The sequence below is a fragment of the Pagrus major genome, chromosome 14 (assembly GCF_040436345.1).
Source record: "Pagrus major chromosome 14, Pma_NU_1.0".
Lineage (NCBI taxonomy): Eukaryota > Metazoa > Chordata > Actinopteri > Spariformes > Sparidae > Pagrus > Pagrus major.
Genome location: NC_133228.1, coordinates 16,911,714 through 16,934,820, shown reverse-complemented (window position 1 = coordinate 16,934,820; position 23,107 = coordinate 16,911,714). Strand labels below are relative to the sequence as shown.

At 39.2% G+C, this 23,107-nt stretch overlaps 3 protein-coding genes across 5 annotated transcripts in view; 1 reads left to right on the top strand and 2 right to left on the bottom strand.

The window, feature by feature from the left end:
* tmtc2a (transmembrane O-mannosyltransferase targeting cadherins 2a) overlaps nucleotides 1-4,179 on the top strand; it is a 62,465-nt gene extending 58,286 nt beyond the window's left edge. The window contains exon 12 of the mRNA XM_073480765.1: nucleotides 3,043-4,179. Coding sequence (XP_073336866.1) covers nucleotides 3,043-3,237 — 195 coding nt within the window. The 3' untranslated portion in view covers nucleotides 3,238-4,179. The remainder of the gene's footprint in view (nucleotides 1-3,042) is intronic.
* An 8,056-nt stretch (nucleotides 4,180-12,235) lies between these two features.
* parp11 (poly(ADP-ribose) polymerase family member 11) lies at nucleotides 12,236-15,285 on the bottom strand. Its single transcript, XM_073480679.1, has 7 exons — nucleotides 15,093-15,285; nucleotides 14,868-14,982; nucleotides 14,709-14,778; nucleotides 14,512-14,575; nucleotides 13,166-13,299; nucleotides 12,933-13,084; nucleotides 12,236-12,845 (listed from the first exon to the last, which is right to left on the bottom strand). Exons 1-7 carry the CDS (start codon nucleotides 15,186-15,188, stop codon nucleotides 12,550-12,552), a joined length of 927 nt encoding a protein of 308 aa, XP_073336780.1. The 5' UTR covers nucleotides 15,189-15,285; the 3' UTR covers nucleotides 12,236-12,549.
* Nucleotides 15,286-16,001: 716 nt separating this feature from the next.
* On the bottom strand, nucleotides 16,002-21,260 carry LOC141008039 (protein mono-ADP-ribosyltransferase PARP11-like). 3 transcript variants are annotated; one of them, XM_073480221.1, is made up of 8 exons: nucleotides 20,984-21,260; nucleotides 20,752-20,876; nucleotides 19,388-19,508; nucleotides 19,172-19,247; nucleotides 18,770-18,842; nucleotides 18,144-18,271; nucleotides 17,690-17,841; nucleotides 16,002-17,593 (listed from the first exon to the last, which is right to left on the bottom strand). In XM_073480221.1, the coding sequence occupies exons 1-8, from the start codon at nucleotides 21,024-21,026 to the stop codon at nucleotides 17,277-17,279; spliced, it is 1,035 nt and encodes a 344-aa protein (XP_073336322.1). In that variant the 5' UTR covers nucleotides 21,027-21,260; the 3' UTR covers nucleotides 16,002-17,276. The 3 variants fall into 3 exon arrangements, with proteins under 3 accessions (XP_073336322.1, XP_073336321.1, XP_073336323.1); XM_073480220.1 differs by having other exon boundaries at nucleotides 21,133-21,247; XM_073480222.1 differs by having other exon boundaries at nucleotides 17,690-17,837; nucleotides 21,133-21,247.
* Between the last annotated feature and the right edge of the window lie 1,847 nt (nucleotides 21,261-23,107).

The following is a 23,107-nucleotide window of genomic DNA, read 5'->3' as shown; positions in this document are numbered from 1 at the left end:
GGCAAGACCCATCCCAGTCCACCTCTGATTGGTTGACAGGCCCAGTCAGGGCAGGCTGCTGCAGGGCCGCTCTGTCACCGCTACTTCACAATATAGAGATATATAGTGTGTATCACGACACAACCTGAAAATATTGCAATGTTATTTAAGCCATCCCGCCCAGCCCTAGCTACAACCGTATGATACCAACTTTTTTTTTTTTAATTCGCTCTCAGTGGCAGCACGTCACGTTCAGGTGTTCATTTTAAATTAGCTGAGCTGCTCTACAATTTTTACACGTACCCCCAGGCAACTGCAGATCTACCCCACGGGGAACAAGTACTGGCTGGGAATCACTGCTTCATAGCATCTGCCCCGTTTTAGATAAGGTCTGCCTGTCTGTTTAGATCCAGTTTAAGCCCTAAAAAGCTGGGTGAAACCATAGAAGAGAAGAATGCTGGTTGTCCATTTTAATTTGGAAAGCCATGCATATAAATTTTATTCTGCAGAAATAAGCTACCTCAGAGTCACCGTAATTACAATTCACAGTCTGGAGCCCTTCGTGTGCACATTCAGACACGATGACTGCTTCTCTTGTCATTTGTCACGAGTAAAGCGCTTCTTGTCTTTGACATTTTCCCTGCTTAGTGAATGACAGTCTCTCAAATATCAACTTAATCCAATAGCTTTCAGGTCATGAAAGATTCAGCTCTGGCTCTTCGTGACAAGAAAGGCGATGATTGTGTGCCTCGAGAGAAAAGTACGAGTGCAGTCTTTCAGTTTGCACGCACAGACTGAAATGCTTTATTTACACCACTCATAGAGAGGTGCATCTCGAGTATAACACTGTACTCTGAGCAGAATAGAAGATGTTTAGTGACTGGAAATTACTGTATATATTTTGTATAAGTAATTAGGCCGCGGCATCTTCCTCTCAATAACAGCCAGCCTGTGTTTCCCCAGTTGGGTTCTTGAATTTGAAGTAGCAGTTGTTGGATGCTGGTTTGCACTAACAATACATTTATACAGACAGTGGAGTGAAAAATAAATGTTCTAACTTCTAATCCTGTATCCCCATCTCAATTGCAGACTTATCTCTTGCTACGTGCCATATATGTGTCATAGATGGCATGCAACTATATATATATGTAATATATCCCTCTCTTTTCTCTTCCGTAGAACATAAACATATTTTTGATGAATTATTATTCAGAGCAGAGTGTTTTTTATATGTCTTAAAGGAGACATATTATGCTAATTTTCAGGTTAACAGTTGTATTTACATTACTACTACAATAGGTTTACATGCTTTCGTGGCAAGAAACACACATCAGTTTTCTCATACTGTCGAGTGCTGCAGCACTGTATTCCCCCTCTGTCTGTAACGCTCTGTTTTAGCTCCTGTCTCTTTAAGCCCCCACCCCCCCTCCTGAATACCCAGTCTGCTCTGATTGGTCAGCGCACACACGCCTGACCCAGCACCGCAAACAACAACAGAGCAGCTGTGCTAAATCAACTCTTACGTGCCAAACTAGCCGCAAATCATGCAAATGTGTGACATGGCGATGTAGCGTGATGTCACAAAGTCACAGAATTAAAGGCGGGACTAGTGACGAGGCGTTTCAGGAGCAGTGTTTTCTGGAGGAGAGGGGAGCTTCCGTTGGGTGACCTTTTTAACTTTCAAGATCTTGTACATCCACAAAAATGTATATAAAACTGAAGGGGAAAAAATCGAAAAAGCATAATATGTCTCCTTTAAAGCATGGAGGGGATCTTTTAAGGATTAGAAACTGTAGCTAATGGGGCTCGGTGGATCTCAAAAGAGCAGAGGGAGATGCTATCTTAAAAATACTGTATATCCAACTGGATTAAGGTCAAGAGATTACATCCTTTCCTCACCTGAGTGCAGCAAAGCCGACCCAACTTCAGAATTGAGTTGTTTCTGAAAAACGGAATTGCTGACGGACTTGGCCGCCTTCCTGTGCACAAACCACACATAAACAGAGCTCAGTTTCTAACGATTCAGATCAGTCTGCGTCTTGAAAATCCACCGTTTGTTTAGAATGACAAAGGGACCCTCATTTTTCTAGCTTAGCACGTCTCAACTGCTCACAAAGCTCCTCAACGGTACAGAAAACAGAACAGCGTTTTGAGATGTAACTGCTACATGCACTAGTTGCACTAGGTGAGAAAAAACAAAGCACGCCAGCTGCTAATTAATACATTTTCCTTGAAATAATCCAGCCTCGTTGATACATTAGGTGAGAAAAACAAGCCCCCGACTCCCGACGCTAGTCTTTTAACACTGCTTGAGAAGTGGAATGTAAACAAGCGAAGTATCAGCGTTGAGTAGAGGCGAACAGTTGTGTTTGGGGAGAGAAAATCTGTGAACTTGTTGCCAAGTTGCTAACCATATGTCATGCAGCGAGGACGTGGGTCTGGGAACAGAGCCAGGTCCGGGGGATGAGGTGCCGACGACTTTAAGGATGAGATCTGGGTGTGGTTGTTGGTTATGGACTTCTGGATTTTTGTAGTTTTCCACGAGTGGTACATGACTCAGGGGCCAGATGGTTTGACTTTGCAGCTTCAAAAAGATATTTTATTAAAACGCACCTTTTTCTAAGTGGGTGATACTTCACACACACCCACACACAACCTGCTACCTACTTTTTTCACAGTGGCACTCTTAAAGGACATATTTTTGTCTTGGTCGGCCAGGCCCGCTCCTGTGCTGTGAGATTCTATTAGGGCTAATTTAATGCATATTTGATTTTCTTAGCCTTAAGCAAATTTCACCAGAGCCCTCGCCTTAATCCTTCATCCATAAAAAAAGAGAAATCTGGCAAGCTTCCTAAAATGCCCAAACCTCTCACATAACTGTGTCAAATGTAGAACTGAGAAGGGCAAGTTTAAAATAGTTTGTCCAGATAGATGAATCCAAGGTCGACACAGTTGCGGCAGTCCTGTAAGTCGACACCCTAAAACCTCAGAACTCAAGTGTAATTATGGCACAACGCCCCACTCTGCCTCCTTTTCCTTACTGTGTCTTTTCCCCTCTCCTAGTACCCAGCCGCTCTGATGAACCTCGGCGCCATCCTCCACCTGAATGGGAAGCTCCCCGAAGCCGAGGCCAATTACCTGCGAGCGCTGCAGCTCAAACCTGACGACGCCATTACCCAGTCCAACCTGCGCAAGCTGTGGAACATCATGGAGAGGCAGGGGCTCAGGATAAGGCAGACGCAGAGGAGCGACCTTTGAACCGAGAGAGCTGCTGCACTCTTTCTTTTAACGCAGACGTAGCGTCCTCCAGAGAACGAGAGGATGTGAAAGAGCCGGAGACGAAAAAGCTCTCGCTACGAGACAGGAGAGACAGATTCTGTAGAGTTGTGGCCTGTGATGCTTGTGGAAGACGGTTTGAGGCTTGGCATGTTTGGGATTTAAAGGTGTTCAGCCTCGATAATACGTCACCAACAGTGCTGTACGGCGGCTGAAGAGACTACGACCTTTTATTATGACATTTTATAAAGTGATGCTTAATGATGCACTGAAGTCAAAGGCTAATAAGTAAAAAAAAAAATCTTGACAACAAAGGTCTGGAAAATCAATGATTATTATTTCAATATCATTAAAAAACATGGGTATGTTGTAAAGCACTTAATTTGAATGAGGATGTAGCTAATGTATTTAGATCATCATTTCTGCAGAATGGGTTTTGAAGTTGTCAGCACTATTTTGTTTGTTTGTTCAGGACGCCAGCTGGTTTGTGCTAAAGGCGAACATCACCCTAGTCTTATAAATCGCCTCAAGTGATGTCACTTGAGTCAGCATCCATTGGGACTGAAGTCTACGAGTTTGAATATGAACAATTTTGGTGGTCTAGAGTTAGAAAAAAGTGAGCCAGAGGCTACATTAGCTGCTACTAGCATAACACAACAGAGTCTCTGTCCAAAATACTGGTGGTCATGTTGCATTGTGGGTAATGATGTCACTTGAGGCAGCATCCATTCGGACTGAAGACTACAAGTTTCACAAAGGAAAACAGAAATGTGGGTTTGGAGTCAGGAAGAAGTTAGCAAGTGGCTTGAGGCTACATTAGCCGCTACTAGCGTAACATACCAGATTTTTGCAGATAAATGGCCTCAAGTGATGTCACTTGGGCCATGTGATGTCACTTGAGTCAGCATCCATTGGGTTTCAAGACTTCAAGTTTGGAAAATAAAAAGAAATTTGGGGATGTGGCGCTTTATCTGTCCAAACTGCTGGCGATCTAGTTGCATTGTGGGTAATGTGGCTGATAAACTGCCTTAAGTGATGTCACCTGAGTAAACATTCGAAGACCACAAGTTTGAAAATAACAAAAAAAGTGGGTTTGGAGTTAGACAGAAGTGAACTAGTGGTTTGAGGATACATTAGCCGCTACTAGCATAACACACCAGAAACCTTGTCCAAACTGTTAGTTGTGGAGATGCATTGTGGGTAATGTAGGCACCAGGTTTTGACAAGAAAGAAGAATACACAGGATGTAAAAGGCGCTCTGTCTGGTTCTGCTGCATTGATTTTGGTTTTGTCTTACTTTCAGACTGTCCATCATGAGTCCTACAGTTTTGTAGGAGTGCTATGCTAAATTAGTAGAGTACTCTTCTAAAACATAAACAATTTAAACCCTGATTTATTACCCTCAGGGTGCTCTCGCCTTCAACTTTTGCTCTTAAGACAGTAAATGCAAAACTTTAAAAGCATGCCAGTGCTAAGACATCTTCAGGTACCACCCCTCTAATACAGTGCTGTCTTGTAAATTGCTCCAACAAATGAAACATAACAGGTCAAAATATAGAGTAATGCACAGCCAAACACATTCTGTTGTCCGTGTCACTGAAGATTGTTTGCACCTGGTGCATTTTAAACCCTTGTGACTCTAAACAGATCATGAGAAAAACTCCTCAGCGGTGCCAAAGCTTGTACTGAGTGTCTACGCCTCTCGTGCCAAGCAAGAACTGTCCTCACTTATGTGTCGTGTTCCTTGTGTCAAATGTTTCACTTCATGTGATCGAACTTAATTTATTAATACATGTTTGTTTTATGTGAAAAAGCCAATACTGTGCAGGCACTGTCACATTAGCCCAACCCTCTCCGGGTTCTCCACACAAGATAGGCTACAGTAGGCGACATGACAACTACATTCAAATGTGTTTTTTCCTCTCTGCTCAGGGACATCAGGTTGTGTTTCCTGTCACAGAATGGAGTTTGTGACACAGAGAGAGCTCCTTATAAATGACGTTAGGTGTTTTTGCTGATTGTGATGTTTGGTTAAATTATAGAAAACGTGTAGCTGAAAATGTGTTGTGTTTTGTAAAGAAAAGTGAACCTTTTTTCCATAATAAAAAAAAACATGGATTTTGCTCTCAGCGGTGTGATGTCCTCTGGGAAAGCCTGTGCCTCCTAACAATGTAAATTCAGTGAGCCAACCGACATGTGTATTTATGTGACTACAGAGTATGCAGCGAGTTGATGTTTGGCTTTGAATCCTGTCTCTGCACGCAAGCATACACCTCCACCTCCTTCTCAGTGACGAAATCAAAGTGATATGCCACATTACACACTCAACACCCTAACGTAAAGATTACTATCCATGTGCCAAAATATCTAAAAGAAAACAGGACATTCAGCCTCTAGAAACAGGAGATCACATGTATAATTAATAACACTAACGGTGGCTGCTGGGAACTGAGCCATTGTTAACATCGTTAATTACACCTGCACTTGTCCTGCTATGACAAGTCAAAGTGTCTGCTGTGAAAAATGTCAAGTGTCTGCAGCACACATACAGCAAAAAAGCAATCATGTTGTTTTCTTAGGGCCTTATCAAAACCCAATAAATGACCGTAAATAATAGTTGTGTCAGCAAATAAGAAAATATGTCATGTTGTATTTGTTAACTCGGGTATGTATGAACAAATAATGTATATATGACGTGTATATTTGCCCAAAAAAAGTAATTCGCAGACGGACAGAAATGTTTGTAAGCATGTCAAGTTAAAATAACTTATTTCTGGGGTCAGTCAGAGGCCGAAAAGTAAACACATTCTTTCTACTCAAGTAGAAGTACAAATACTTGTGTAAAAGAAATACTCTGGTCAAAGTAGAGGTATGCTCAAGGAAAGGTAGGACAGTACAGCCTCTGAAAAAAGTATGAAAGTAAAAAGTATCCCTCTGAAGGACATTCCTACTGACATCATATTAATATAATTCAAAGAATATTAAACGTAAAGGTAGAATCAGTTGGATTTTTATTTCAAGCTGTTGCAAACGGACAAGAAAGATAGTTGATTGTTGGTTCTCATTCCCAGGATGTCAAATACCGACATTTTTGGGTTGGTAAAGCATCCCTAGCACGTTTTGCTACGTCGGCCATGTCTGCTAGTGCTAGGTCGATGGGATGGTGATGAATCACCGAGCAATGACGCAAATAATAACAATCGAAAATTCCCCTCAAGTGCATTAAAAATAAAGCAACAAGCCTGTTTTGAAAGAATAAGGAGAAGAAAGTGCAGATGTTTGTGTCAAAATGTAGAAGAATACATACAAATAAGTACAGTACAGATCTACTAAAGTACAGTAACAAAGTATTTATACTTATTATTGTATTTGTAACATCTCAAAGGCACATGTTGTACTCCACTACAGCTTTAACTCCTAGTAACTCTCCAGATTCATATTAATGATTCAACATATGATCGTCAAATAAATTATAGTATATATATGACATCAGTGAGACTTTATTGACCCCCGCAGGGAAAATCACAAGCAACCCTAAGTCCCCAAAATGTGCCGGCTTCAACTTAAAAGTGGCGCACACATGAATGCATTAATAATTACAATCCATTAATACAATATTTATTATTCTGAAAGGGCCATCCTGCATAATGAGCCGCCTGCTTTTACTTCTGATGCTAAAAGTTTTATACTTTCACTTAATTTTAGTTATAATTTCATAACTTTTATACTTTGTTACAGACTAGTTCTACACTGCAGTATTGTTATTTTTAATTAAAGGTCCAGTTTGTAAGAAAGTTGATTTTTGAGTCTTATTCCCAGTTGGGATTGATTCATCTTACAAATGGGACCTTTAAGTAGAAGATCGGAGGATTTCTCCCAACATGATTAGACCCCAGTAAGGTCTAACTCTCTGTTAGGGACATTTCATTCACACATATAGATATAAAAATCCATTAAGGATCATAAATCCCACAAAAAGGGCCATTTAAAGCCTCACAGCCTTTATAATCATATCAATAATCCAGTTTAATTCTAATAATGTAACAATTGTATTTAAGGCAACGAGGGAAGAGCATCTCATGCATCAAAATCATGTTTGTAAGCAATCCTCATAAAATCAGGAAAAGTCATGAAGCCGATAAAACAATGTTAAGTATGTGTTGAAGAGGAGCAGAACATCAGGCCTAAACAAACCGTCCTGTGTAAAGGTCGCATTAGATAAACACTGAGAGGAATGTGTCATGTGAGTGCAGCAGTTATGAATCGTCCTCCTGGACCGGCTACGCTCCATTTAATTAAAATTCCCAAATATATTTATGAGTGTTTGAAATGTTACATAATTTAAAAAGGAGGTGGTTTTATATTAGAGATGGAGGAGAACAGTGCCACACTCATCTGTCTCTAAATGACACAACACACACACAGAGAAAGCCTTCTGAGGGAGCCACTAATTAGACTCGGTCTCTGCACAAACTCACCGTGTTGATATGATCATGATGAAGCCGACATCAAAGAGGGTCTAATCACACGCCAGACTCCAACACACCAGGCTGTTAATATTTTAGGAGGTATCAAACTCGACTCACTTACTGACTCCGAGGAACTCGCAAGCCCCAGTTTCAAACATTTTTCTAACTGTGCACGAGAAGTCAGCGTAAGTCTGTGAGGACACATTTTGTTATGTAATTATAATAATGACTCTGAATTAAGAATGTGTTTGTTATGCATAGAAATAACCGTATTTTTGAAACGCCATCTGCCAAACACAACGCCCACACGTCCAATTAGATCATTTACAACTGCGAAAAATACCATAACAATGAACACCTGAGTCATTACAACACTGAGCTCAAATAATTAAGAGTGATTCAAAATACAAACGAGGGTTGAAGTTGTAGAGTAAGTGTGAGTTTGTTGTTGTACGAATGAAATCGAAGTGGGAACAGTGCTGAGGCCAGAAAGTTTTGACTGGGGTGGCATGAATTATGCACACGTGTTGGAGCTGCATTGATTATAAAAACGTTACATTCAAATAGATGAAATAAAAATGACGTAAAATAAGCACATTTAAAAGATTTAAAAGAACAGTGACACCATACAAATGTATTATAAAGCGTCCACAAGTCCGCAAAAAGAAATTGTGTCTCCAAAAGCAAAAAGAAAACAATGCACATTTAAAAATACTCTTCAAACAGTTGGTTTGTATTAAGGTCTCACCTCTCACTGGCAAATAATAATAATGATAATAATAATAATAATAATGAGGATAATGATAATAATAATAATAATAAGACTTTTATGTGTATAGCACTTACCAAAACCAGTGTTACAAAGTGCTTTACAATATACACGCAAATTATAACAAAATATAAAGTAATACATGAGAAATAAAACCAATAAATACTCAATCATACTGTAGGATAATTGTTAAAGATTAAACAAAACGGGATGCAAACACAAGACACAAAAAGGCAGGTAGAAACAAAAAGCGAGTTTTAATAACAAGCTGATTCAAAATCCAGAGTCCAAACTAAAATAATACAAAATCCAAAAGGAATATTAAAACAGAGGAAGCAGGCAGGAGCAAATCCAGAAATAATAACAGAAGGGTTAGGGCTAGGTAAAAAACACAAACGGGAACAAACCAATGAAGAGCTGAGAACACGAGGACGAGGACGAGGACTGACGCAGGGACGCAGACAGGAACAGAACAAAGACAGAGGGGGAAGACAAGGACTTAAAAACACAGGGGCTGATTACTAATCATCACAGGTGAGGAGCAAAAAGGGCGGGGAAACAGACAAAGGGAGGAAATGAAAAGCAAAACATGACACATGAGGGCCGAACTTCAAAGTAAAACAGGAAATGAAAAAAACTCAAACCATAACAATAATAGGGTGGCACATATTTCAGGAGGGGCCAGTGCCACCCTGGGCCCCTCTTCTGTCTGTATCTGTTTTAATTACAGTGGACTAATAAACTGCAGTGATCAGTTGTGTACCTCAGTAAACGCCTTGATTACATGTTTTTATCAAGTAATCGACATATAAATTTGTTGATAAAATGTCTTTAAACCAGCATTAAATATGGAAACTACGGAGACTACGACTTGTCCACCTTCCTGAAATGATTTCAGTATTGACAAAACAGATCATAGTGATGAAGTTTACTTGTTGTCCAATATTAAAGTAACATCTAACAGGACTCTTCTTTTCATATCTTTGTACACCTGGCTTCATCTTGCCTCCTTTTATCTCAGGTCACACCGGCTTGGCACCCAATGAGGAAGCACTTTGATAGCCTCTTATCAGTGGAGCTACAGGCCAGTATGATCCTCTGTGTGAATCAGTAAGTCAAACAAGTACAGCAAGGAAAATCTGCCTTTGTCCTTCAGAGGATGAAGATTACTCACACACGGTCGCTACATGCACGTTCGGGTCTTCTCCCATATCCGGCAGACACGACTCCTGTCAGCAGGTCAACACCTGGGCCCACATGTTAAAGTAAACCACCGAGACTACACAATAGGGAAGGAAGTTCAGCAGGCTCATGACAAGATGAAGGATTTCCTCTCACCGCTCGATACTACGCCTTCAAGGTAAGCATGGAAGCACATGGATAGTGCTATCTGTGAAGTGTAATTCAGGGGCCTTAGATGTGGTTTCATTCAAAAGTCGGGCAAACAAATAATCATTTAGCTGATCAAGAAATAGGTGAAAGATCAATTATTTGCCAGTTATTTGGCCCTTATTGTTGCCCCAGTCTTTATATTAATTATCCAGAGAATGTAAGGTTTAATTTCAACATTTTGAATAATAATTACATGGAACTGTTTCATTAAACTTTAATTTTTTATATATATAACCAGTTGTAGAAGACAGACTACACAGACTCAGATCCTTCAGTAAATACCAATATAACAATGCAAAAATAATCTACAAGTAACAGTCCTTTATTCAAGTACAGAAGAAAAGTATACCAGAGTATCAGAAGTTAAAGTGCTCATAATACATTCAAACGGCCTCTGTGACTGATGTGATTAACACTGATGCATGACTGTGTAAGTAGCATTTTACTGCGGTAGCTTATTGAAGTGCAGCTCGTTTTAACCACTTTTGGACCTCATCCAAGGGGTCACAAGGTCAATCTGAGAGGTCATGAGACAATTAATCAGGGAGGAAAGTAATACAGCTACACAAATCTGTGTTCAGGTTTATGGACTCATACTGCACACTTTTACCTCTTTCAACAGTTATTTCAATTAGAAGAGAGTGGAAACGTCACTTGTCATCTGTTTTTTTTTGTGAAAAATACAATAATTCATAGAAGTAGGAAGTCGCATGAAATTAAGACATGTAGGCGGTGATATGCTGCAACAAAAGATACCATATATTGTCATGTTAAACTGTCTTTAATGTGGTATATGGAGGCAAAACCAAAAGTATTCTAGTAGGACTCATAAGGGTTGAACTTACTTAAGTATCACATTTCATTTTCTGGAGATAAGATAAATGTACCTAACTATCAAAAGTACATCTTAATTATACATATAATTACTGTTAACTATGGGTCAACCTGGCCGATTATGAAATCCAATATTCAGCATTTTTCTGATTGTCTCCATCTGGAAAGTAATTGGAAGCTATCAAAGTAATCAAATAAATCTAGTGATGTGGTGGAGTGGAAGTATAAGTATAAAGTAAAAGAAGTAAAGTACAAATACTTCAAAAAATTGTAAGTATATAAATGTACTGAGTTACTGTACTGTATATCCCATCAGTTTCTGGATGTAGCCACCAGCTGGCACCCTCGGGTAACTAATGATAATGACTCTGGGAGAAGCACTGCTGGCTTTTTGAGAAGAGAATAATGAGCTGCTGACTCACTCTGAAGGAGTTTTGTGCAGAAATGATGGCAGAAATGTGCCAGTAGAAACATAATGTGAAGCAGCCAGCGCTGATCCGTGCCAACAGTTTAACCTCCACTTCTCAAATGTCACGTGTGTCAACAGCGACCTCTGCTGACGGTTTCTATCAAGTACAGTGAGCCCATTTTTTATTCTTGTCTCTTTAGAATTAATGTCAGACTTACTCTAACTAAACCTCTTAACAAACAAATCTGTGGTAGCCCAATGAGGTTAGTCGGATATGAAAAAACCACTGATGTATGAAATCGTCTTTCTATTATTGTTTACTTCACTGGTGTTGCTGGGCGGCAAGATTGTGGTTGAAACTCCAGCAACACTTCCCGTATGGAAAACGCCCCACAGCCAGTAATCTCAGTGCAGGTGTGGTAGGAAGGACACCACCTGTCACTGGTGTGGGCGTGTTGGAAACTAACACCATCAGAGAGCAGCGCAACCAGTCAGGTTTCATTTTCCTGGCTGTACAGCCAAGCTTATTTGCTTGTTTTTGAATGATAGGTGTGGTTCAGCAATGCTCTTCACATGCCTCTGACTGAAAACCTAAGCAGACTGTAGATTTTGATAAATAGTAAAAGACACCTTATTATGTTGAAAAAATACAGACACAGGCTTTTATAATAGTAAATATTAAAGGGGCACTATGTAGTTTTGGAGAAGAAATTCAAACTAGGAATTTTAATATGTATGATATTAATGAGGTAATAATACAAACTATTTTCCATAACTGAATAAACAAGCTTTTCTCAGAAGAAAATAAGGTCCCCAGAACACTGTTTGAAGCTAGAAAGGTGGCAGGGTCCGCCACATATAAACAATAAAACAATATGAAATCGTGTTGTCCTTTAAGGTCAGTTTGTTTATTCAGTTTATTCAGTCATGAAAAGAAAGAGAGTTTATTTATTTAGTTTGTTTAGGTATATCTGGTATATCTGATATAACCGGTGTTATCTTGTGAGCGCTCCCTGTCCATAGAACCACAACATTTTCTCCCATGTAGTGATCGAGATGATGAATAGCTGGAAGAGGAATAAACACATGAAGACTTTTGGTTTGGTTCTGCCACGAACTTTATTTATGAAACTATAACAAATAATAAATATTGAAAATGAATGTGACAAGGTTGCCGTGTAATAATGCATTAATGCATTACACAGCATAAACTAAACCTAAACTAGTTTCATTTGTAAGATTACTTTGTTTTGCAAATGGAAACGTATGTAAACATTCACATATGTGCAGATTTTAGGTCCTTTTTTAAAAATGTAGTTTGAAAAAGTTCAAACTTTTTTTTTTCTAAAAAACACAAAGAGTTTTGCTACTGTCGAAAAATAGAGGTAGAAATGTTGATTTTGCTCAAGATCCTCCTGACATCATCTGTACTGGATCAAATACTCTGGATATATTTGATTTGGATCAAAAATAACAAAAATATTGGGATGGTTGATATCATCCACACAGCTGAAGTGAGTGTTTTCACGACTTCCATCATCAGGTTTTTTGAAATGTTGTTGTCCAGCGGTTGATTTTCCGACCATCACCCGTGCCACAAATATTATTTTGTATTCACCGTTTCCCCCTTGTGTTTCTCCGCCATACAGAGGCAAAGGATCCGTGCTGCGCTTGCTGTATTTGTTCGCAAGTGTTGCATGTTTCGCAAAATATATTCCTAAAAAAAAATTAAAAAAACCTACAGTCAAACCTACATTACAATCATTAGGTGCAAAGATAGTTGTTACTGTATCTTTTCACTCACCTTTGCCGAATACGTGTGCATGTTGTCCAGCTAACCGTAAATCAAAGTTAAACTTGCAAATGCTGTCGACATTTTGGTTTTCAGTCCCATGAAAGAGTCGCCTCTCCTCAATTTCTTTGATGCCTTGAATTCTCAGGAGCTGTTTCTTTTTACTTTAAGACAGGGATCAATTTGATTACAACGAAGGCGACTGATGAAGGGAATGAGGAGAACTCAAAGACCTGTATACGTACCTGCAATAGATTTCCCACAGGTCCAGATTCTGTATCCTGCTGATCGATACGATGGGTCGGTCCAGCAGCCCGTCCTTCTTCACATAACTTGCCACACAGTTATATTCAGGGGAGAGTTCACTCAGAGGGATTAACTGTGAGATATATTAAAGAAATAAACACTTGATGAAGGCTTCATATTAAACAAATACATGAGCAATATATGCAATGAATTCTCTTATTTATTATCTGATTTTGTTTTTAAAAATATATCTTTATCAGATTTTTGGGGTAGAAAATGTGTTTCCCTATTTTCATGGCAATGTTTTTTTATATGTTTTTCTTTTATTAATTAATTCTTTTAATGTTTTTTTATATATCCTTATTTTGAGTTTGGTTTATTTTTTTTGGTTTATGTATTAATGTCATTCTCTAGCATGGGTCTGTAAGGGTCTAACTCCAAAGCACCAATCAGTTTTGTTTTTTTAATAAAAAAACACATGTCATGAGCTAACATGCTACTCCGCTAACTCCTGTATATGCCTCTCACAACACAGCAATCGAGTCAGTAGTAAGTTGTGTTTTCTAAAAGATAATTACAGAGTGACTCCTCAAAGTCTCTGAATGAACATTTTTTCAGCAACTGCACAATAAAATATGATTTTTACCCTACTTTTTCAAGTTGCACTCATTATTCCTAGCCCAAGCAAAGATGCTAGCCGGTAATGACATATGTTTTTGCTGAATTTAGACAATACAAATCCAATTTTTAATTTCACTATTTGTCAATATTGATGTTACTTTCTATAATTTTATATTTTCATGCAAAATAATGTGTTAATATTTTTCTTGTGTTGTACAACACCAAAACTATAGCCTCTTGGCTAATTCTGGAATATTATTGTTCATTAATATGCACTGTCCCTGAGAAATAGACTGGATAAATGAAATAAAACAATGACATGCTAGCAGGGCTCTAGGCCTACTGGTAAAATAAAAAGTGAGTAAGCTATAAGTGTCCGCTGGCGAAACAGTCCAATGTTAAGTAATGGTAAGCGCATAAAAAGGTGTGAACCCCTTTGAAAAAGGGCTACTAGACAGCTAGCTTGCTAATGTTTTTCACCTTCATGCCGCTGTTTATTAATAAGAATTACAATTTTTACATGTAGGAAAATGCAACACATTCCATTTCCAGCTAGCTAATTGCTGAGTATTAGGCTAATGCCAATGCTAACTTGATTGTGCCTTTTAGCTGTGTTTGTGCCAAGGATTAAGGCAGCCTGTCATTTTGAGCTTTACACCTCAATATATCAAAACCGCTCACATCACAGCTGAATAGTTTTAAAATGCATTTCTGTTATTGTCACCTGATACGGAAGAGCGGGATCAACCTTCTCCCAGAAGACAGGAGCAGCACTGAAGCAGGAACAGCTGTGGGCGGGAAAGAGTTAAGTGTGCATTGAGCTTGAGTTTCACTTTCATTTTGCAGAAAACAATACTCACACATCGACTTTCGTGGGCGTACATTTTTGTGATTTTTATGTGTATTAAAGCCTCATTTTACCTTCTGTCAACGTTAAAGCTCCGTTGGATTCTTCTTTGCCTTCCTGTCTTGATGTCAGTCTGTAACATTGCTGTGTAAGAACACAGAAAGTCATGTGAACCAAGTTCCCTAAAGGCAGACGAGGATATAATGTGAACAAGAATCATGCAGTCAAGATACCTGAGAAGTCTATGTTGCAGTGACAGTTTGCTGTTGATGTATTTAAAACTGCTTTTGAGTTTCTGTGGTAGTAGTTTTCAATATCCTTACTGCTGAGCGGGTTATCTGGGTCGTCCTGCAGGGTGGACAGAAAGCAACGCAAGGTTAGTTTTACCACAGACATTTTGTTCTATGTGTGTTTTTCTAAAGTAATCGCTTGACTGTGAAATGTTGAAAACAGTTTACCTCAAATCGGTGCCACCTTCCACAGTCTGCCAGGTAATACCAACACCATGGGTAGTCTGATGTGTCCATGTCTTCCATTTCTTCATTGTGCCACATTGTCCTGATGGGGGGAAAAAAGGTTTTATCACAGCAAAAGCTAAATATATATGATTTATACCTGACCTTCCTCTCTCTGATTCACTCCGATAAGTATAAAGGATGATGTTGGTGTCTCTGACTTGTATGAATCAAAGGTCTTTAAGCCACGCCTCTGAGGGAGGCTGGCTGTCTCTCACTCAGAAGTGAAAGAGTATGTGACATAGTTCACATTTCATCTGTATGTTTGGCTCATTGCAATTTAGTTTTGTAGTTTAAAATGTTATTTTAAGATATCTGTACAGCAATTTTGTTTTGTAGTTAAATTATAGATATTAGTCCTTCCTTTTTCACTGGGAAGAATAACAGATATCTGAATTTTAGATTTGAAGATATCTACATTGGAATGTTTTGGTTTTTTTTATACTGAAATTACTGACACACAGCAAAGGGCCTCAGGTCGGACTTGAACCCGGGGCCGCTGCAGCGAGGACAAGGCCTCTGCACATAACTCTACCAACTGAGTTAATGGCTGCCTAATTTGAGCCCAATTTTCATCTGTTTGCTGGCACCGATATGATTTCCTAAAGGTTTTTCGGTCCTGTCAAAATGCAGATTCATATATCTTCAAGCTTGTCTCGGTGGTTGGGTGGGGGGCATGACCTACTGACCCTGAATTTAGATATCGTCTCATTGCTACTAGTTAAAAATGCATTATGATGGTCTGTTATTTACAACTGCAATGAACACTACTGAATACATTTTCAAAGGGCTTGCACTCCTCAACAGTGCTCCTCTCTGATGTATGTTCTAAAAGAGATAACTGAACACGTGTACTTTGAAAAGTTTATTAGTTACATAATGTGCAAACTATAGACACACACATATAGCTTCATACACTCCTACACTCTCACACAGCTGTTGTGTTAAGACTAAAGACATCGGGTTGTTTCTTCCCTTGTCCGCATTTACTAAATGCAAGAGTTGCTTGAGATCCATTCTTGTACTGTTGCACCACCTTGTGGCAAACTGAAGTATTCTTCTTGCTCAACACACACACACAAACACAATCATACATTGTATTCAACAAACGCACACAGCAAAGCAAGATTACATTAATTTTCAATTACAGTACTATACATGTGCTGGCTACATTCATTTTTTTTGTAAATTTACACCAGGTGCAAACATAACCTGCTTATTCCTTTAAAGAAAGATGTTAGCAGGTGGTGACATCACACGGATGAGTTTAAGTCATATGTGATGCTGGAACTGATCTTCTGGGTTGAACTACAATATTCAACTTCGGTCATTGTCAAGTCCTTTTTAAAGACTGAAGTCAATGGACAGAAAAGATACACCGACACATATTGCTTAAGGACCACAAATGAACACGACATCAAAGTTTGTGTCACTGTGACACGGATACAAAACCTTTCATGGAAAGGGGGGAAAGTGCACCGATGCATGGTTAAAAAAAGAGGTAGAAGCGTTTTTTTTTTGTTTTTTTTGGAATAAAAACAAAAAAATTAAATCCATGCCTACATAATACATTGTACTAGGCACACACAGATGTTCGATGTCACTAACTGACAGGTCACAGCGCTAAATGAGCGAGCGGGAACGTGTTGTGGTTTTTGGTATTGTCATTGAGAATAATGTCAACATGACTTGTAAATAAGCTCATGCGTGGCACTGTGGATGTGAAAGGAGTAATGGCGGGACATCACCTATAACCTACAGGCTGCAATGAGACAACTGTGCACGGATATTGAACAAGCAAGCACAGATTCTGCATTTAATACAAAATCGCCACAAATACTGATCTCTAGTCAGTATTTTAATCCTTTTTTTTTTTACATCACAGAGACGTTCAAACCATAAGGGCCTCTTAGTATATACTGTACAGTATAGAGACTGTACACAAAGCCTTGACTGTCTTTTTCCGTTTCCCCCAAAGGCACTTTAGATGACTCATGCTCCAGTTAGGCACCGGATCTGACTGAAAAAGAAGATTTCCATTTCGTCCAGTCATCTGTCTCTGCATCCAAATTATTTCTATGTTTGAGATCCGAAAAAAAAAAAGTACATATCATCTTGTCTCAGGCTTCAGTAGAACTCAATCAGATACTCTGGATAAATCTGATTGCTGTCAAAAATGACATAAATCTTTGGATTGGCCATATCGTCCACACAGCTGTCGTAAAAGTTAGTGAAGCTGGCGTCCTTCGAAGGTGGTCTGCAGTACATCGGATGGCCGACTGTGTATTCTCCGACGAGCACTCTGGCCAGGAACATGGTCTTGTAGGGCGGCTCGCTTGCAAATATTGGCGGGGCGAGTCCGTGTCTCTGCAGGGTGGTGTTGTGCTTCCCCGTGGTGTGACAGAACTTACTCGAGTACTTGGCATCCCGGGCGAAGTAGCTACCTGTGGGAAGGGAAGTTGAATGAGATGTTAAAATCAGACCGAATAAAGCGCAGCGAATTGTTTCATGATGTTGCGTCACAACACAGAAGGGTCTACCTTTGCCATAGACATCGCCATGGCTTCCTGTGAGCCGCCAGTCAAAGTTAAATGTACATATAGCTTGTATGTTGCTGTGTCCTGTGCCGTGAAACAGCATTCTCTCCTCAATATCCAATGTGCGCTTGACTTTTCGCAACTGTGTTTTCTTCCTTAGGGGAGAACCAAGCAATGACAACACAACACAGAGTACTGATCACTTTTTTACAAAGTGCATTTTCAAGCTACAAAGGGCTACAGGGGTGTGCTAAAAACCACAGTATGACTGACTTTAAAGGGAGAAGGCAAACTCAGTGTGGTTGCAGACTTTTCATCAAAATGAATGTGAATTAATATATGACTTACATAGAATAATGATTAAATTATCTAAATCAACAGCAGGATCATCTGCTAACACAAGAGAGCACTTTAGACATTGTGCAGTCCACCCCTCAACTACACAACAATTGTCTACCTGCAAAAGAATTCCCACAAGTCCAAGTTCTGAATCCTCTGGATGGATTTGATTGGATGATCCATTGTCCTTTCGTACAGTCTCGCAACTTCTTTAAACTCATAGGTGTCTCTTCCGAGCTGGATGAGCTGCAGGAACACAGTCACACATGGGTAAAACGGGAAAATGGTAAGTTACAATGTCAAAGAACGAGAACGTTATTTTTTATTGTTGTAATTATAACAGATTCAGTTGTTACTTTATGTCTTTAGTTTAGTCTTTTGTTATGTCTGGAACAAAGTTTTTAACATCCTTGAACTCAAAGTTTGGAATATTATAATATATTACATGTACAGTCATTTATAGTGAGAAAATAACACACAAAGCTATTTTTTTGTGATTTTAAAGGTAATCCTGAAGGCTTTAAAAGTTCATGTCGGCAGATTAGAAAATCCACTGAATACACTATGTTGTGTGTGGATTTAAATGATGTTAAATAAATGATTCATTGATGGAAACATAACCTGTGTGAACTAGAATGTGTGTTTCTTAATCCAACTCCCACGCAGTTCCCAAACTTCATCTCTCCTGCGTGTCTGTGGTGAGATTTTGACAATATGAATGAACAGCTGCACTTTGTAACTCACCTGATAGGGCTCATCTGTATTGATTCTCTCCCAATGACAGGGAACAGGCAAGGCAAGATTATCACATATAAACCTGAGAGAAGAGGAACGGTAGAATAAGACACAAGAACTACAAAAGAAAAAACCCTCTTCTAACATATCTGTGCCTCTTCTCTCTTGCTCCTGTGGTTTTTGGAGAGACCAAAGGGTCAGGGTCAGGGTCAGGGCAGCTCCCTGTGGAGCTCGCAGGAATTTATGGTTTATGTCAGGGATTCTTGACACCAGCAGACGCTCGACTCATGACCTTTGTTTATAAATATGGCCTTCACACACACAACCTCACCCTGCTCCATCCTACATCTTTTCTTTGTTCCACAAGTCAATTGAGGACAAAAAAGTGAAAAGGATGTCACCAAATTTTACCTAAAGCCAGTTGCGGAGTGGAGGGAGCGTTTGATTGGCCGCTGCTTCCCCGTCGTTACATTTATCTGACGCATGACTGGTGAGGAAAAAATACAGATTAGAAGCCACAGGAATGTCTTACTCAAAATCTTTACCACAGTTCTTGACTATTTCTCTTGTTGGAATCTGTGGGCTGAATATTGTCTGTCTGATGAAGGACCTTTAATGTTACTGTACCTGAGAAGTCCAGTCTGTAGGTGTACTTGGCCGTGTAGAACTCCATGACACCTCTCTGGTTTCTGTTGTAGCACTGCTCGATCTGAGCGCTCGTCACAGAGCAGGCTGCACTGGGATCAATCTGACAGGGACATTGAGAAAGATAAATTAGTCTGTATTAGTCGATTTATCAATCCGCCAATTGACAGAAAGTTGAGCAGCAAGTATTTAGATAGTTGATTAATTGTAGCTCTGCTATTGTCATTTAAAGATGTTACATTAACACATTTTAGAGACAAAACATGGAGAAATGATTTATTTATTATCAGTGAATCTGTTTTTTTGTCTTGATAAGTTGTTTCGTCTTATCAGAAAACAGTAAAAGTCACAACATCCTAAAGTACATGGTGACATCATGAAATCTCTTGTTTTGTCCAAAAACAAAAAATATAAAATTTGCAACAAAGTAAGAAGAGAACAAGTCAGCGACAAGCAGTGAAAGCTCACATACCTGAAATGATTAACTGACTATCTAATGATTTAGAGCTACAACAATTAATTGATGGTCAACTGTTGAATTAATAATTAAGTAATAAGTAATTTTTGGGTGAAAAAAAGTCAAAATTACACTTAAATGTGAATAATTTCTGGTTTCATTACTGTTTTCTTTTTGTCCTGTGGACTAAAAACAAGATATAACATCTTAATTTCCTGATTTTAGAACAAACAACTGATCAATAAATATATATATATATATATAATCACTGTGACTCCGTTATTTTCTAAAGGTGCACTGTGTAGTTTTAATCAGAAGAGAAAGATCATTGACTGATTTCCAAACAAACTAAATAAACAAACTTTTTGTTTTCATGATTGTATAAACTGAATAAACAATCTGACCTAAAAGGACAACACAATTTCATTTTGTTCTACTTTGTTTATATGTGGCGGACCCTGCCACCTTTCTAGCTTCAAACAGTGGTCTGGGGACCTTATTGTCCTCCGAGAGCAGCTTGTTTATTCAGTTATGGAAAAGAGTTTGTTCTATTACCTCATTAATATTATTAAACTTCTGAGATTTAATTTCTTCTCCAAAACTACACAGTGCCCCTTTAACTCACATGCAAAGCTTATGGGTGAAGGGAAATTAACAATGCAATAGGATTGACAGTAATAGCCTTTAATCATTCGCCTCTCAGTGCCATTATTCTAGCCAGCCAACTAAGCTGGGGGGAGTTTACTGACTAATGGACTTTTGTCCCTCAGTGGCACACAATTAGAGGCAAGGCTACCACTGAGGGAGGGGCAGGAGGCGGGGAATACAGTATAAGGACTGCTGTAAAGTGTATTGTGATGTGTGAAGTTGCCCACGTCCCGTGAACTACCTCAAACATGTGCCACACTCCACACTCAGCCAGGTAGAACCAGCACCAGTTGGGCTCTGAGGTGTCCATCTCCTCAGTCTCAGTGGACTCCTCCTCGGACGATCTGATGGCTAACATTGCTAAATCTGAAATTAATAAGTGACAACACGCCAACACACTTAGGCAAAAATAGCAAACGAAGATACAATCAAGTCAAAGGGAGCTAAGGTGGTGTTTTATACGTGTGACAAACCTAACGTCAAGGAGATGTGTTTAAGCCATGGTCGTGAGGGCATTTCATCCTGTAAACAAATTCAAATAATACAGGAAATGGCCATATCGAGCTAGCTATCATTAGCGGCTGCCGCACCCGACTCTCCTCGGTCTACACGGGCGTCTTACCAGTCTCCAGCCTGTCTCTAACTGGCTCTCTGTCCTTATCGGCATATAAATCCTTCATGCGTCCTCAATAAATCTCCACAGAGAAACGAAAGTGGATGACTAACGCTACATAACATTTTCGTCTTCCTGTGCGTTGTTTACTTTTATTTCCTGGTTCGTCACGCACGGGACGTCACTGCGTCATCGTCCTGTGTGGTGATTGGAGCAGCGTTGCCCTGAGTTTGTCCTGGCAGGTGTCCCATACAGTGAATACACTCATGTATATTTTATGTATAGATGTCTACAGTACAGATAGTTATGACATAAATGCTTTAGAATAAGAAGCCTGGTATGCTTATATATAATACATATTTAAATCCAGGTGGATAGAGAGTATTACTACATCTCATTGAAAGGTGGTTTGGCTTCAGGTTTGACATGCAAATTAAAACAAGTTTTTCGGGTTATAGGGATTAAATAGAAAAATAAAAGAAACATCATCAGTCAGCTACTGTTGAATACGGAAGCCCTAAAGGGCCATGCATTCATGCATTTTATTTCCTCCGTTTTCCCGTGATAACGAGTTAATTTCATTTGTTTTCTCGAGATCTCAAGTTATTATCTCGAAATAACAACTGCCGTTTTCCCAAGATAACGAGATAATTTTCTCGAGATAACGAAACTTTGTTTTCCCGAGATAACGATATAATTAATTCGAGATCTTGAGAAAACAAAACGATAGTGTAGTATATTAAATCATTGCAGGAAACATCATTCAGTGTAGCATTGTCAGAGGAGCAGGAGCATATCGATCACCGCGTCACATATCTTTTCAATCAAGGCCTGACACAGGTTGAAATAGCATTATGCCTTGCTGTTACAGATAATATACACATTAGTGTGCGTAATCTAAAAAGACGGTGAGCTTCAGCTATATCGGTGGCGCAATCTAAGTGAGCCTAATGTCGTCCTTAACTACATAGCTGACCAGCTACAAGGTCCTGGGCGTCTCCATAATCTCAGGCCTATAATATCACAGTCATTATCTCGAGATCTCGAAATAATTATATCGTTATCTCGGGAAAACAAAGTTTCGTTATCTCGAGATCTCGAGAAAATTGTCCCGTTATCTCGGGAAAACGGCAGTTGTTATTTCGAGATAATAACTTGAGATGTCGAGAAAACAAATTAAATTAACTCGTTATGACGGGAAAACGGAGGAAATAAAATGTATGAATGCATGGCCCTTTAGGGCTTCCGTAGTTGAATATACTTTTGTACCTAATTTAATCCTCTACTTCCCAGACAGAAATGTCTTACTCCTGTACTTTTCTAAACACACACAATGTTGTAAAAAGTACGCAAAAAATAACACTACAGTAAAAATAAAAATATCCATACAAATAGTACTTGGGTACGGAAGCCCTAGAGGGCCATGCATTCATACATTTTATTTCCTCCGTTTTCCCGTCATAACGAGTTAATTTCATTTGTTTCCTCGAGATCTCGTGTTATTATCTCGAAATAACAACTGCCGTTTTCCCGAGATAATGGGATAATTTTCTCGAGATCTCGAGATAACGAAACTTTGTTTTCCCGAGATAACGATATAATTAATTCGAGATCTCGAGATAATGACTGTGATATTATAGGCCTGAGATTATGGAGACGCCCGGGACCTCGTAGCTGGTCAGCTATGTAGTTAACGACGACATCAGGCTCACTTAGATTGCACCGCCGATATAGCTGAAGCCTTGCTAACCGTCTTTTTAGGTTATGCACATTAATGTGTATATTATCTGTAATAGCAAGGCATAATGCTATTTCAGCCTGTGTCAGGCCTTGATTGAAAAGATATGTGACGCGGTGATCGATATGCTCCTGCTTCTCTGACAATGCTACACTGAATGATGTTTCCTGCGATGATTTAATATACTACACTTTCATTTTGTTTTCTCAAGATCTCGAATTAATTATATCGTTATCTCGGGAAAAC

What these genes read in the sequence shown, in the direction of transcription:
- LOC141008039 (XM_073480220.1), bottom strand. Translation starts at nt 21,190, where the DNA reads ATGAAGGATTTATATGCCGATAAGGACAGAGAGCCAGTTAGAGACAGG. An exon ending in TAGAGACAGGCTGGAGACTG is followed by an intron (nt 20,877 to 21,132) that starts GTAAGACGCCCG and finishes TATTAATTTCAG; the next exon opens with ATTTAGCAATGTTAGCCATC. An exon ending in CACTCCGCAACTGGCTTTAG is followed by an intron (nt 18,843 to 19,171) that starts GTAAAATTTGGT and finishes CTCTTCTCTCAG; the next exon opens with GTTTATATGTGATAATCTTG.
- parp11 (XM_073480679.1), bottom strand. Translation starts at nt 15,188, where the DNA reads ATGTGGCACAATGAAGAAATGGAAGACATGGACACATCAGACTACCCA. An exon ending in AGCTTTAACGTTGACAGAAG is followed by an intron (nt 14,576 to 14,708) that starts GTAAAATGAGGC and finishes TCCCGCCCACAG; the next exon opens with CTGTTCCTGCTTCAGTGCTG. An exon ending in TGCACACGTATTCGGCAAAG is followed by an intron (nt 12,846 to 12,932) that starts GTGAGTGAAAAG and finishes ATTTTTTTTTAG; the next exon opens with GAATATATTTTGCGAAACAT.